The sequence below is a fragment of the Dendrobium catenatum genome, unplaced genomic scaffold (genome assembly GCF_001605985.2).
Source record: "Dendrobium catenatum unplaced genomic scaffold, ASM160598v2 fragScaff_scaffold_635, whole genome shotgun sequence".
NCBI lineage: Eukaryota > Viridiplantae > Streptophyta > Magnoliopsida > Asparagales > Orchidaceae > Dendrobium > Dendrobium catenatum.
Window position 1 is genome coordinate 4,209 of NW_021319097.1, and position 15,838 is coordinate 20,046.

Here is a 15,838-nt window from a genome sequence, read left to right on the forward strand (position 1 = left end):
AACACTAACTCCCTCATAGGGGTACAAATGGAAAACATGAAATATAAATGACATGAATAAAAATAAAACATAAAAAAATAAAGACTATGAATCATGGCCGTCGCTCAACGGCCCCTCCGATGGTAAGTGTGCCGAAATCTTCTATGGATGTCCTCATCATTACCAAAATGATGTGACGCGAGCTTGAGTTACACAAGATTAGGAAAGAAAATTTACTATTAGCTTAACCTTTTATAAAATCATGCAACAATTCAAAGTTGGCTACGAGAATTCGTTGTGGTCCACTTGCTTAGGCAAAGAATTACAAGGAAGTTAACCAAACGATTTAATCAAATACAAAGGAAAAAGTAACGTTAAAAGCTTATAACTTGAATCCAACGATTAATAACGAGTTGTTCACCTTGAGGCCTTTCTCTCTTTCCTACAAATCTAGGTTGAGCGGGGGAAGATCGTCCACGCTAGAAATGAGGTCGCCACGAGGAGGGAGGAGCCGAGGAACGTCGTTGTTGGGAAGGTAGCCGGAGGAGATGAGGGTGGTGGGTGGCCGACGAGGCTCCAATCGTAGTCGGAAAATTGACCGTCGATGACGGGCACAAGGATGGGGAGAATTCGATCCAAGTAATCTCCGATGGTGTCGTCGTGTTCAAATCCCACGTCGAAGAATGGAGATCGTAGAATGTTGATGTTACCGTAGGCGTCGAACACTAGTCCCCATTCAAGTTCGGGATCCGCCATGCAACATAGACTTGAAGATGAGAGCTCATGAAGAAACCCGAGATGAGAAGAAGGAGGTGGCTTGGCGAGGAGGAGGGGAGGAGCTAGGTTTTCTTGGTGGGAATTGGATTTAGATCTAAATATGAAATTATTCTCAGATTTAAATTAGTTTGGGAGGGAAACCTTTGAAAATTTGACTTCAAAAGGAGCACAATTAATGCATTGATGAAGGAGTGAATTGGGGAATCAAAGAGGGGAGGCCGGCGGTGTAGAGAGGGAGGGGATTGGGGTTATTTTAACAAACTGAAATTAAACTTCAATTTTATCAAATAGGGAGGGAAATTATTTGAAATCCAATTTGGATTCCAAATAGAGGGGAGGGGTTAATGCTCATTCAATGGGGAGAGCCCATTAAGGGGCTGGCGGTATGGAGAGAGAGAGAGGGAGTTAGGGAAAGAGGGAGAGGGGTTTCCAAACACAAATAATGACTAGGAAAATTTTGATTAAATCCAATTCAATTTAATTTTAAATTTGAACTTATTCAAAACTTTCCTTAAATGGAATTTTCAGATTTGGAAATAATTTGAATTTTGAAATTCAAATTCTAAAGAAGGCTAGGGAAGAGAGGCACTGGGGAATGATGGGGAGGGGAGAGGCCGGCGGCAAGGTGGCCGACCGGTGGAGCTAGGGTGGCCGACGGGTTAGGGCTCCAAGGGTGGCGGCAACAGTGGAGGGTTCGGCTTCTTCCAACTCTTGGGCTTTGCTTGTGATAGCTTATGGAGGAGAAGAACTCGGATTGCAATCTTTGATGAATTACTTAGAGAACTCACAAAGAGATCTCAAAAAAAAAAAAAAAAAAACTCACCTAGAGATCTAAAAAAAAGAACTCACAAAGAGAACATACGAGCAAGAAATTTTCATTCATCAATAATCATCCATACAAGATACAAGAGCCATATATATAGGCTCGATATGACAACTCGTACAAAAGTCTAATATGCCCCTTGGGCTACAAAAGCAAACAAATACCTATAAGGGAAAAAAAATGAAAAAACTGGAAATAAATGCATAATACATAAAATGCAAATACAAATAATCATCAATAGTAAAGGCTCTCCATCATGGCCATCAATCTCCGGTGTCGTCTTTGATAAACGCGCCGGAATCTCCTGTCGATGTCCCCATTATTCTCCCCGGGTGGGAGAGAACTCGACCCTGTCGAGTGCGTACTATGGAAGCTCTCGTATAACTCTAGAAGGTCTGGATCCAATCTCTGTAGCTCCTCTAGATCAATCCACGTTTCCTCTGTCTCCGGTGTTCCTTTCCAATGAACTAGGTACCTTTGGCGTCGTCCATCCTTTGTGGAAATAATCTCTTCATCTAGAATGGATTCGCTGAAATGAAACTCACTGGTCGAGCCAACCTGTACTGGACCAACTTGGAAAATATGCGTGAGGCTCGAGACGAACACTTTATCGCCGATTGGAGAACCATGAAGCAAGAGCGTAGGAGAAAATACCTTCCCCCATCCTACTACCCCGAGCTCCTAGATAAATGGAATAGGTTGACTCAGGGAAGCAAGCCCGTCAAAGATTACATCTCTGCATTCGACGATTTCCTGATCCGTTGCAATGGCGAAGAATTTGCTACCCCTACACAAATCCTATCCATGTTTAGAGCTGGCCTTAGGGAAGATCTCTGAACTGAGCTTTTCGCGAGAGGAGTAGACACGTTAGAGGCAGCCTGTAGTCTAGTTCTCGACCTCGAGGAGTCTAAGACCCACTCTCACACTAAGCACTTTGACTCCCGATCAGCCCCATATAGACCCTATTCCGGACAACCCTAAAACCGACCCACGGGCTCTACCGTGAACCGACCCACTGCTAGTTCGGCCCCACCTCGCCCGGACTTTAAAGGTAAAGCCCCTGAACGTGATGCCCCCAAAGCCAATTCGGGAACCATGTGTTATAGGTGTCATGGGTATGGACACATTGCTTCGCAATGTTCCAGTCCCTATAAGGTCACTATAATAGAAGAGGTTGATGACGACGAGGAAGAGCCCGAGATTGACTTAGTTCATCATGTTGATGAAGAAGAAGACTCATTCACTGAGGATAAATCTGTTGCCTTACAAGTCGTTAGATGTGCGTTGTCCCAACCTAAGCCAAGTGATGACTGACATAGGACTTCCATTTTCCATACATTTACTAAGATTGAAGATAAGAACTGTAAGGTCATTATTGATAGTGGAAGTTGCATCAACGCTGTCTCTCAGCGATGATTTCAAAACTTAACATTAAAGCCACACCTCACCCAAACCCTTATAAGGTTGCCTGGATTAACTCAACCTCTATGGAGATAAAAAATAGGAGCCTTATCCCGCTTGAGTTTATTGGATATCAAGAGAAGATTTGGTGTGACGTGTTGACGATGGATGTGGGCCAAATTATCCTTGGTCGCCCTTGGCTTTTTGACAATGATGTCCACATTTATGGGAGGACAAATACCTGCGTATTTTAACATAACGGTAAAAAGATCAAACTTATTCCCTCCCAACCTAAGAATAGTAAGAGTGAAGATAAGCCTGCTACCCCTAAAACCAGTAAGGGCCTACACCTTGTGATTGCTAAAGAAGTGGATATAGAATTTAACCAAGGATCCCCTATGTACGCCCTGGTAGCTAGGGAAGTTAATGATGATCAAGGGGAGCCTGTCCTTGAAGAGATTAAGCCTCTTTTAGAAGCTTTTGCTGATGTCTTCCCAGAAGACTTACCCAACCAACTCCTGCCTGTAGGGACATCCAACATGTCATCGACTTAGTACCCGGAGCTTCCCTACCTAACCTCCCTCACTACCGGATGAACCCAACGGAGCACACCGAATTGAAAAGGCAAGTAGATGAACTTCTACAACGTGGATTTATCAAAGAGAGCCTTAGCCCATGTGCAGTTCTTGCCCTTTTAACTCCAAAGAAGGACGGCTCTTGGAGGATGTGTGTTGATAGTCGCGCTATCAACAAGATTACTGTGAAGTATCGTTTTCCGATCCCACGATTAGACGACATGTTAAACATGATGACTGGAGCAACGTTGTTTTCAAAAGTTGACCTTAAAAGCGGATACCATCAAATCATAATCCGCCCTGGTGATGAATGGAAAACGGCCTTCAAAACAAAAGACGGGTTGTATGAATGGATGGTTATGCCATTTGGCCTTAGCAACGCTCCCAGCACCTTCATGCGTGTGATGACCCAGGTACTTCGGCCGTTCCTAGAAAAATTTGTCGTTTATACTTTGATATCTTGATCTATAGTAACTCGGTGGATCAACACTTAAAACATCTGAAGCAAGTCTGTGAGATTTTGAGAAACGAACAGTTGTATGCTAATCCTAAGAAATGTGTATTCCTCACTGATAGTGTTACTTTTCTCGGGTTCATCATTTCAGCTAAAGGAATTTCAGTCGACCCTGAGAAGGTTAGAGCAATTAATGAGTGGCATGATCCTAAAAATATTAGAGATGTTCAGAGTTTTCACGGATTGGCCACATTCTATAGGAGGTTTATTAGAAACTTTAGCACTATAGTGGCCCTCATAACTGACTGCCTCAAAAAAGGAGAATTTCATTGGACATTAACTGCCACTAAGGCTTTCAAGGATATTAAGAGGAAAATGGTTGAAGCCCCTGTCATGCGTCTCCCTGATTTCTCTAAAGTTTTTGAAGTAAATTGTGACGCATCGGGAATTGGAATAGGAGGAGTTTTATCTCAAGAAGGACACCCTGTGGCTTACTTTAGCGAGAAGTTAAATGACATTCGTTAAAGGTATTCTACCTACGATAAAGAATTCTATGCGGTCATTCAGTCCCTTAGATACTGGAGACACTACTGACTGCCACAAGAATTTGTGATATTCTCGGATCATGAAGCCTTGAGATACATTAATTCGCAGAAGAAACTCAATGCCCGCCATGGTCGTTGGGTTGAATTCTTACAAGAGTACACTTACACGATTAGACATAAGGCTGGATCTGAGAATAAAGCGGCGGATGCCCTTAGTAGGAGATTGATGATTACCCAAGAAATGAGAACTGAGGTTATCGGATTTGAACGCCTTAAGGAAGACTACAAGGACTGCCCGGATTTTAACGATACCTATTCCATTTTGACCTCTGGACGTGAGCGTACGGTAGATGATTTCTTAATAGAAAATGAGTACCTATTCAAGGCTCAGAAACTCTGTATTCCCCAAACTTCCCTTCGTGAATACCTTGTCTGGGAATTACATGCGGGAGGTTTAGCTGGCCACTTCGGGCAGGCCAAGACTATTGCTGCATTAGAGAATCATTTCTACTGACCCAACCTTAGGCGCGATGTCAGTAAGCTCTTAAGACGATGTCATACCTGCCAGCTGGCCAAGCAGCGCAAGCAGAATACGAGACTCTACTCTCCACTCCCCGTACCCAGTTTCCCTTGGCAGGATGTGAGTATGGATTTCGTCATTGGATTGCCCAAAACCGTTAGGAAGAACGATTCTGTCTTTGTGGTCATCGACCGATTCTCTAAAATGGCCCACTTCCTCCCGTGTTCCAAAATGTTCGATGCTTCGTGGATCGCGAAGCTCTATTTTGACGAGATAGTTAGACTGCATGGCCTACCGAAAACCATCGTTTCTGATAGAGATGTTAAGTTTACAAGTTATTTTTGGAAGACTCTCTGGCACAAGATGAGGACGAAGCTTCAATTTTCTACAGCTTTTCACCCCAGACCGATGGTCAAACTGAGGTTGTTAATAGAAGTTTAGGAAATCTTTTGAGGACATTGGTAGGAGAAAACCTTAGGGATTTGAATTCAAAACTTCCTGTCGCGGAATTTGCTTATAAACATTCTATCAACCGAACCACTGGCCTTAGTCCTGCTGAGATTGTGTACGGATATCGACCCAAACAACCTATTGATCTAGTTCCCATGAGTCCTAAGAGTAGAACATCTGAGTCTGCATTTGCATTTGCATCTCATCTCCATGAGTTACACACTGAGATTAAAAAGAAAATTGAACAAAGTAATACCAATTATAAAATTATTGTTGATAAGAAAAGAAGGTTTAAAGAATTCGAAGTGGGAGACTTTGTGATGGTACGGATCCGCCCGGAGCGTTTTCCTCCTGGTTTCATAAAGAAATTGCATGCGAGAAGTGCCAGACCATTTAAGATAATTTCAAAGGTTAACATTAATGCTTATGTGCTAGACCTCCCAGGAGGTTTTAACATAAATTCAACTTTTAATATAGAGGATATAGTAGCCTTCGAGGGTCCTGATTTTAACCCGAACAATCCACTTTACAATGAGCATTGTGTGACCCCACCTAGTGAGATCCATAGCCTTTCTCCACTCCCCAATTTACCCCATTTATCCAATGCGGAGAATATCAAAACCATTCTAGATGATGAGATTATTTCCACAAAGGATGGAGGGCGCCAAAGGTACCTAGTTCATTGGAAAGGAACACCGGAGACAGAGGACACGTGGATTGATCGAGATGAGCTACAGAGATTGGATCCAGACCTTCTAGAGTTATACGAGAGCTTCCACAGTACGCACTCGACTGGGTCGAGTTCTCTCCCACGCGAGGAGAATGATGGGGACATTGACAGGAGATTCCGACGCGTTTATCATAGACGACACCGGAGATCGATGGCCATGATGGAGAGCCTTTACTATTGATGATTATTTGTATTTGCATTTTATGTATTATGCATTTATTTTCAGTTTTTCCATTTTTGTCCTTATGAGTATTTGTTTGTTTTGTAGCCCAAGGGGCATATTAGACTTTTGTACGAGTTGTCATGTCGAGCCTATATATATGGCTCTTGTATCTTATATGAATGATTATTGATGAATGAAAATTTCTTGCTCTTATGTTCTCTTTGTGAGTTCTTTTTTTTTAGATCTCTTGGTGAGTTCTTTTTTTTGTTTGAGATCTCTTTGTAAGTTCTTTAAGTAATTCATTAAAGATTACAATCCGAGTTTTTCTCCTCCTCCATAAGCTATCACAAGCAAATCCCAAGAGTTGGAAGAAGCCGAACCCTCCACTGTTGCCGCCACCCTTGGAGCCCTGACCCGTCGGCCACCCTAGCTCCACCGGCCGGCCACCTTGCCGCCGGCCTCTCCCCTCCCCATCATTCCCCCGTGCCTCTCTTCCCTAGCCTTCTTTGGAATTTGAATTTCAAAATTCAAACTCTTTCCAAATATGGAAATTCCATTTAAGGAAAGTTTTGAATGAGTTCAAATTTAAAATTAAATTGAATTGGATTTAATCAAAATTTTCCTAGTCATCATTTGTGTTTGGAAACCCCTCTCCCTCTTTCCCTAACTCCCTCTCTCTCTCTCCATACCGCCGGCCCCTTAATGGGCTCTCCCCATTGAATGAGCATTAACCCCTCCCCTCTATTTGGAATCCAAATTGGATTTCAAATAATTTCCCTCCCTATTTGATAAAATTGAAGTTTAATTTCAGTTTGTTAAAATAACCCCAATCCCCTCCCTCTCTACACCGCCGGCCTCCCCTCTTTGATTCCCCCAATTCACTCCTTCATCAATGCATTAATTGTGCTCCTTTTGAAATCAAATTTTCAAAGGTTTCCCTCCCAAACTAATTTAAATCTGAGAATAATTTCATATTTAGATCCAAATCCAATTCCCACCAAGAAAACCTAGCTCCTCCCCTCCTCGCCAAGCCACCCCCTTCTTCTCATCTCGGGTTTCTTCGTGAGCTCTCATCTTCAAGTCTATGTTGCATGGCGGATTCCGAACTTGAATGGGGACTAGTGTTCGACGCCTACGGTAATATCAACATTCTACGATCTCCATTCTTCGACGTGGGATTTGAACACGACGACACCATCAGAGATTACTTGGATCGAATTCTCCCCATCCTTGTGCTCGTCATCGACGGTCAATTTTTCGACTACGATTGGAGCCTCGTCGGCCACCCACCACCCTCATCTCCTCCGGCTACCTTCCCAACAACGACGTTCCTCGGCTCCTCCTTCGTGGCGACCTCATTTCTGGCGTGGACGATCTTCTCCCGCTCAACCTAGATTCGTAGGAAAGAGAGAAAGGCCTCAAGGTGAACAACTCGTTATTAATCGTTGGATTCAAGTTATAAGCTTTTAACGTTACTTTTTTCCTTTGTATTTGATTAAATCGTTTGGTTAACTCCCTTGTAATTCTTTGCCTAAGCAAGTGGAACACAACGAATTCTCATAGCCAACTTTGAATTGATGCATGATTTTATAAAAGGTTAAGCTAATAGTAAATTTTCTTTCCTAATCTTGTGTAACTCAAGCTCACGTCACATCACTATAACTGCACTAAATTGCAAAGGAAACAATGAGAAGACAATGATAATGCAATGATGATAGGATAGAATTTAATGGAGGTTTATGACTGTCACACGGAGCTCCTAAGTCAGTTGAGGTAGGATGGAATCTAATTCATCACTTTTTTTAAAAATACATACAACACTATAACTTGAACAACTATTTAGTACTTCATATGCTAATTGGATAGTAACAAATGATTACATTACATGATTTTCCTAAACAAGTATAGAAAATATCAAAGATCATTATAAGCTTTAGTATCTAATCTAATATGATATATAGTAGGATAACGACTTGATATCTAATCTTTATGAAAATGAAGATGAATGACTTGATGGACTCTATTAAGTCTTGTGGGTGAGAATTCTTCTTTGAAGAGTTGAAGTCCTTGTAATCCTTAGAGGGCTTAACATAGTTATAGGTATGCCTATTTAAGAGAACTTATAAAATGCATAACAAATGAATAATTGCATAGCACTGCTTCCTTGCCCCAAGCTCTACTACCTTGCATGAATTGACGGAGTGTTTTTGAGTAGCAAATTCTTAACTTATATCTATTATCTCAATGATAGATATCATAAACTTAAAACTTTTTATTTGCTTAACGCTCTTGTAGAAGCTAGCCATTTAGAAACCATGTTTGTGGAATGACTGGACTTCAGGCTAAGGAATTATAGAAAACACAAATAATCATTTAACAATTTTTTTTAATTGCTATGTAATCCAAAGAGCTTGCATGTTTGTACCATCATTCCTCAACTATGATGAAAGAACCCTTACCTTATCTTTTTGAAGAAAAAATATTGTCCTTGTTTAAGGATATGTCTGCTTTTCCAACTCCGTGTCATTTATTAGTCAATAATAGTATAGATTAGAAGGTTTGAAAAATTGAAATGAGTAAAAGTAGAATTGGCTTTGCTATAGATTCAAAATGCTGTAATGGAGGAAAAAAAAAGGAGAATTGATACTTAGTGAATTGATCAGAGAAGCATTGACAGTTTGTAATGCCACGGGGTAATGATATAACTGCTTGTATAAACACAGGGAAACCATAAAAACGAGACATCTTTTGCTTCTTTGCTTCTTTAATTCTTTTAAAGGCTGCCATAATTATCCTATACACCCACTTTACCATCAGAAACAAAGGCTATATTTTTAAAATACATTGTAGAACGACTTGAGTTTAACACCAAAAAAAAAAAAAAAAAAAGAAAAAAAAAACCTTAGCATGGATCAAAGGATGTCATGAAAAGTGAAATTCACATAATAGAAGTGGCATTCCCATATATTGTGTCCTTTGGTAGGCATTGTGTGCCTTACCTTGTGGTGATGCCATGCATGTAGGAACAAACCATCACAGGTCACACCAGAAAGGTTGAACGTCATAATATCCATCTCAAAACAAAACCAAATAAAGGATTCGGATGAGCGATACACTTTCAAGTATGATTTATTGTGACCTTCATTTGATGCACTCAAAGTGAAAGTGATTATTAGAAATATTAACAAACCGGAATATATATATATATATATATCGCAGTATGCCACATCTACCACTCTAGTTATCATGCAAAAGAATGAAAAGTAGCAAAAGCTGCTTGAAAGAAGGTGCTGACCCATTAAAAAAGCATAAAGAAATGAAACCACCTTAACAAGCAAGGGGCATAACTCTTTTCAAATAGGAAAATATTGTCATAAATAGCTAAGTGACAGCAATTTTGGCGATCATTATCGAATATCAGATCTAGCATATATAAATAAAGAAGTCTCTTATGGTCAAGTTGAGTGTATTTGACATTTACGAATAATAAGATCTTGCATGAGTTGAGTGTGGGAAAACGCAGAATGTTGAGATAGATATATGGTAAAACTAAAAAGAATAGAATGAGAAATAATTATATTAGATATACAATGGAGTAACATTTATTGATGAAGCAATAGTAGAAAATAGGCTTCTATGTGGAAGTTGGAAGGTGCATTAAGAAGCCTGATGAGTATAATTAATATGGAAGGAAAGGTAGAGCAAAGATACCATGATGCGAGTCTATGTAAAATATTTGCAAATAATGGAGTAAACATCACATGCTAATTCAACAAGGATGAATGTATGATTTATAAAACTAGCCTCAAATTATTGGGATAAAGCTGATGTTATGATGCGGAAAGAAATATGCAAATCTTTCCAAAATGGGATGCATATTCTTCCTAATGTTTACTTTCTAAAATGGGACATCAAATAGTTGAATGAACCCTAGCGTTTAGAGGTCAAAAAGTTGTTATGTTACTCAATCCAAGTCGAAGTCAAGGACAAAGTATTGAGGCAAGTAAATGCTCAGGTAATCTTATGACTATATGGGCGTTAGAACTCCAACATGATCTAAACTGTAGCATTTCTAAACCTGAAAGCTTCTTATTTCTAACATAATACAAAAAATGTTATTGTTTCCTTTTTTTAATCGATGACCACATGTGACTTTTAAAGTTGGGCTTTTATTTGGAACTATTTTGAATATCACATTTGCAACTGCTTATTTAAATTTTCATAGTTTCCAAGAATTAAGTAAGCTTAATTAAAGTTTGTGAAAATTCCCTTGGCCCATATTAGCAAAAAGCAGTCATACCTGTTTTTATTTTTTATTTTTATTTTACTTTCAAAGCTATATATAATTACTGATATTTCATACCTTATCATACCTTACCCTCTTTTAATATATCATATTTTAAGAAATGATACTTCATGATTCATCCATTCTGAAGTGTTTGAATCCTCGAAATGAACATAAAAATGTGTGGCATTTTTCCTAGAGAATTGGGATTATATAATTGGGCAGCTTATTCTAATTTAGATATAATTTACTACATGAAGATTCAAGTGGTAGTTGCACTGATTAAGTAAATAAACAAGAGGGGATTGAATTGGATGTAAAGTGATACTTCAAAATTTCCTCATGAAATCCAACCAATTCGAATCCTCACAAGAAACACAAAAAGGTAAATAAACAAACAATTAGACTTAACAAGCAAGCACATAAGCATACAAATTATAGCGGTTGGCAAAAATGATATTTATAGATTGCTTTAAAGTAAAGTGATCAAGATTAGCTCGATGCAAAATGAATTGACACTCAAGAATTCTTAATATGCACAAGCTTGTAATCTTGGAAGAATCATATGCACAAGTTTGTTACAAAGCAAGTGTGGTCCTATGGTGTATGAATTTAAGGTTAAATAGGTGTATGAGTAATAAAATTATACGTATATGAATAAGAATTTATATCAGACATACACGAAAGTGTGGTGAGGACCACTTATAGGTGCATCAAACATGCAAAATGATAACATAACCATGGGCAGAATGTCCAAGTATAATAATTTGCTCAAGCACAAGCATATGATGCTTCGAAGTATTATATGACTATATAGGCATGCAAATAAACAAAATAAGCAAGTAAGTAGACAATAGATGCAAATTTAAATAAAGAGCTACCCCCAATTAACCTATATTTATGCTTAACCCCTACTGAATAAGGATTCCCCTGGATCCCTTCTTTTCTCCATAAACTGGGGGAGAAACCATTACTTTATTTTCCTTAAAGGGGAAGAGCACCCACTTCTCTATTCGGTAAGAGCACCTAAAATATATTCCCAAAGATATCTTAATTACAAAGTTATGCCTACAAAAATTTCTTAGATTTTGGTTGTGAATGAAGGCAATTATCAAATAACATTATAATACACAATCTTTATTTTAAAATTGCTAAATGTATAAATAATACTAATTTTTTAGGAGAGGTTCGGGAAAAAAAAAACCATCAACTAGGATTCAAGGAAAAACGTTGCTATGAACAAATGGATTTCTTCACATAAAAATCTTCACATATGATTTAACATTTAAAAACTTGATTTTTCATTTTCCTCGTGAGTTTTAATGTCATTTTGTGTCTATTCATAGCCATGAGAAATCCAACAACAACAACACCAAGCCTTTATCCCACTACGTGAGGTCGGCTATATGAATGCTTTTGCTTTATTGTGTCATATTGAGAGTCAAATGCTCATGTAAATCTAATAAGAAAATGTCATTTCTAATACTTTCTAACTAAATCTTTTTTGGTCAACCTCTACCTTTCTTAACATAGGCTAGATCTAATTCATCTATCCTCCTAGCCGGGTCATCGGAAGGCCGGGATTTTATGTGACCAAACCATCTAAGATGACTACCTTATAGAATTTCCACTTAAGTTTGTGTGGTACTTTTTTATCATACAATAGACATAATGCATTACTCCACTTTAACTATCCAATTTGAATCAAACGAATAATATCTCCATATGTTGCACGATCACTTTGAACAAAAGACCCTAGTTAGCCATGAGAAATCCAAAAAAAAATCTCGCAAATGCATTAAAAACTTCTCCAAAATCCTCAATATTTTTGCAAATTTTTATACAAATTAGCCATTGCAGCGTATTTTCGCATTCGACAGTTCCCCCATTCGCTTTGTCCATGGTTCAACTAGTCATTCTCAGTTTGCAAGGGTATAGGGCTGAAAGACTTGTAACTTTCTTTTTGTTATTAACATAACTTAATGCAATTATAATATAAATATGTGATATTATATATCAAATTGCATCTAAACAATGTAATGAATTCAATGAAACATGAATTAAACCACCAAATGTATTTTATATAACATAATTACTCAATTAAACTTAATTAAATATATTTAATATAAAAATTATAACTAGCAAGTTTCATGATATAATTATGAAATTTATGATCATTCAAATTTCCTAATCACTTGAGTATTTAGGATCTTAAAAATGAGTAAATTAAGCATCTGATTACTGATTATATAATTTAAAAAATAATTTATGCATAATTATTTAATTCTCAATAAATCTATCAAATGTTTAATCAAATCAATTAAATTCCAAAAATCATAAATTATAAGGAATTTTTCTTTTAAATTAAAATTTATTTTGAATAAATATAGTTAAAAATAAATTAATTTATATTTGTGTTTATCATCTTTGAATCCTCGATAAATCCTACTAAATCAGTTTACAATTAATAGCACTTAAAATTCACACATTAGATTATTAAACCTTAAATCTTTTATCCTTGAGCTTGTTGATTTAATCCAATTGAGCTTGCCTCCAAGTTACAAATGCATCAAAACTAGTCCAGTGGAATAAATCCACATTACCATGGTTAGTTATAATTGAATTATCCAAGAAGAAATGCTTAGCAAACTATTATATTATGGCACACTTAATTTGTTATCATTAAATCACTAATGAGCCATACTTGAGAGGCTTATGGGGTCAATGAAATATTGATTTATTATATTAGTTAAGTTGAAGCTTATAAACAAATTTTTTGTATTCTCTTTCTTTTTTGCATTTGTGCATACGTGTGCCACTATAAGGGTCAATTTATGGACCACCTCTTAATCACTCGAGCGACACAGCCATGTTTAGCTCAAATATATCAAGCTTTTGCACTTGGGCCCAAATGCCCCTTGAACGTTAAAATTGTATTTTTAGTTTTTCTCTTCTATTTAGACCAGTCATAGATGGATTTATTTTGGCAAATACTGTAACAAGAAGTTCATTTCATATCCATCAGCTAATTCTCACTAGAGGGGAAGAACATAGCAATTGTATTCATCTGGTAACTTATTGCTTATTGTTTCTTCACAGGAGATCCATGACTACTTGAAAAGCCTTTGCCCTGATTTGCATGTTTCACGTGGTGAATATGATGAGGATACTCGTTACTCAGAGACTAAGACTCTTACAATTGGTCAGTTCAAGCTCGGGCTATGTCACGGCCATCAGGTTTACATTTTCAGCTATTCCTTTGCTTCATTTAGTAGAATATATGGTTTGAAATTAATTTGTATTGCATATAATTTCAAACTTTATACATGTAATCCTGAAAAAGAGAGATTGGTGGATGTAACCACCATTCTTGTTGTCCTAAGGCTGGGCAACTTGGGTGTCATTCAACCTTGTTCCTTGAAGGAGTGTTATGTCTAATATAATTTGAGGAGGTAGATTCCTTTCAAATTAGAAATCGATACCCGATGACATGTTTTTTATAAGCACTTAAATTTTATATGCTAACATATTGGGAACTCAGCATAATATCCGCCTTTATGTTTATTTTTATAGCATGATTAAATTAGGTTGTGATATTATTTAATGTGTATTATATTGCAATTTTGTTTGAAAAAGTTTGCTAAGAGTTCCTTCCCTTTTTAAGGGTAACTATGGAAGAAGAGTCTTCAGGCATGAAGTCTAAAAGCAAGGGGAAGCATGCTAGGCATCATTTTAATTAAAGACTTAAGTATTTATGCATTATTTTAAAATTTCATTCCTTTGTTGAGAACTTAATATTATGCCTCATATTTAGCAAACATAATGCAAACTTTAATTGGAATATAATCTAGCAAATTAGAATTAGTGGAGTGGAAGGTAGAAAAAAAATTTATGTTGAAATTTTATTCCCTTATTCAACATAAAAAATTAGATGATTAAAAACTAAATGATTATCAAGGAGAGAGATAAATTTAAAAATTAGTCTTTAATTATGGAATTCATAATTAACTACACAATAGAAACGGAATGTTGTTGTCTACAAATTTATTTGATTGCTATCATTGGAAAGCTATTATCCACGAATAGATGGATTGTTGTAAATGAAAAGATAGTATCAATGAATTTCTTAGTTGTTGTTGATGGAAAAGGGCTAGTCACAGTCCCACGGATGCTAAAATATTTCAACACTCACGAACAAATTGGGTTATATATGTTGATCGTGCCTATGTTGTTGATTAGCTTATGAAAACTCATTATGAGTAAAGCCTTGTTTTGGATATCTGCAGTTCTAGACTTTGGAACATAATTTAGTTTGTCTAGTCTTTTTTTTTTTTCTTGGATCAAATGTCAATCTATCTCAATGTGCTTTGTTATGTCATGGTGGATTGGATTTTTGTAATTTGTATAGCAATCTTGTTTCCACAATACACTTTTAGTAATTTTTTTCACTTAATGGTTTAATTTTTTAACAATCTTTTGAGATACGTTCCTTTGCAAATACCAAGTGCTTCTACCCTATATTTAGCTTCAACAATTTCTCAAGCTCATAGATTATTTCTTCTTCATCACTATCCAATATTTGGCTTCAACATTACTTATTGAGATCATAGATTATTTCTTGTTTCTCCATATAATCTGATTTTCCTCTGAGTATAATAATCTTAGGTGGATCTTTGCTATGATGTTTCTCTAGTCCAATCAACATTTGCAAAATTTTAATTTCTTTATTGTATATTTTTTATTGGTGTGATTTTGAGGCACATTTGAATGCGGTCAACAACTTTCATGTTTTCTTCAATTGGTTTATTCATGTTTTAGCTTCCAACACTAACATAAAATCCAATATGACTAGTGAAGGAGAGGCAGGTAAGTTTGGTCATAATGTTGTGGGCTCCGAAAATTCGGCCCCGGCCTCCGCTCGCTCTTCCCTTATTCGGCGAGGGAGTTTTAACGAACTAAGTTCCGGGGTAAATTTTGGAAGGCAGATGGGTTTGTAGATAAGACACTACCCAGAGATTTCGCCCTCATTTTGTGAGGACTTTATGATCTGAGTTCTGGTTTCCTATAGGCGCAAGCCCCTATAGTTAATTACCCCTCCCAATCACGAGAGAGAACTTTCAATTAAGGCTAGTCGTC

The 15,838-nt window shown here is 37.2% G+C and overlaps 1 protein-coding gene across 1 annotated transcript in view; it reads left to right on the forward strand.

The window, feature by feature from the left end:
- The first annotated feature begins 7,508 nt into the window (after window positions 1-7,508).
- LOC110099315 (vacuolar protein sorting-associated protein 29) overlaps window positions 7,509-15,838 on the forward strand; it is a 19,034-nt gene continuing 10,704 nt past the window's right edge. Inside the window, exons 1-2 of the mRNA XM_028695426.1 lie at window positions 7,509-7,781; window positions 13,757-13,939. Coding sequence (XP_028551259.1) covers window positions 7,509-7,781; window positions 13,757-13,939 — 456 coding nt within the window. The remainder of the gene's footprint in view (window positions 7,782-13,756; window positions 13,940-15,838) is intronic.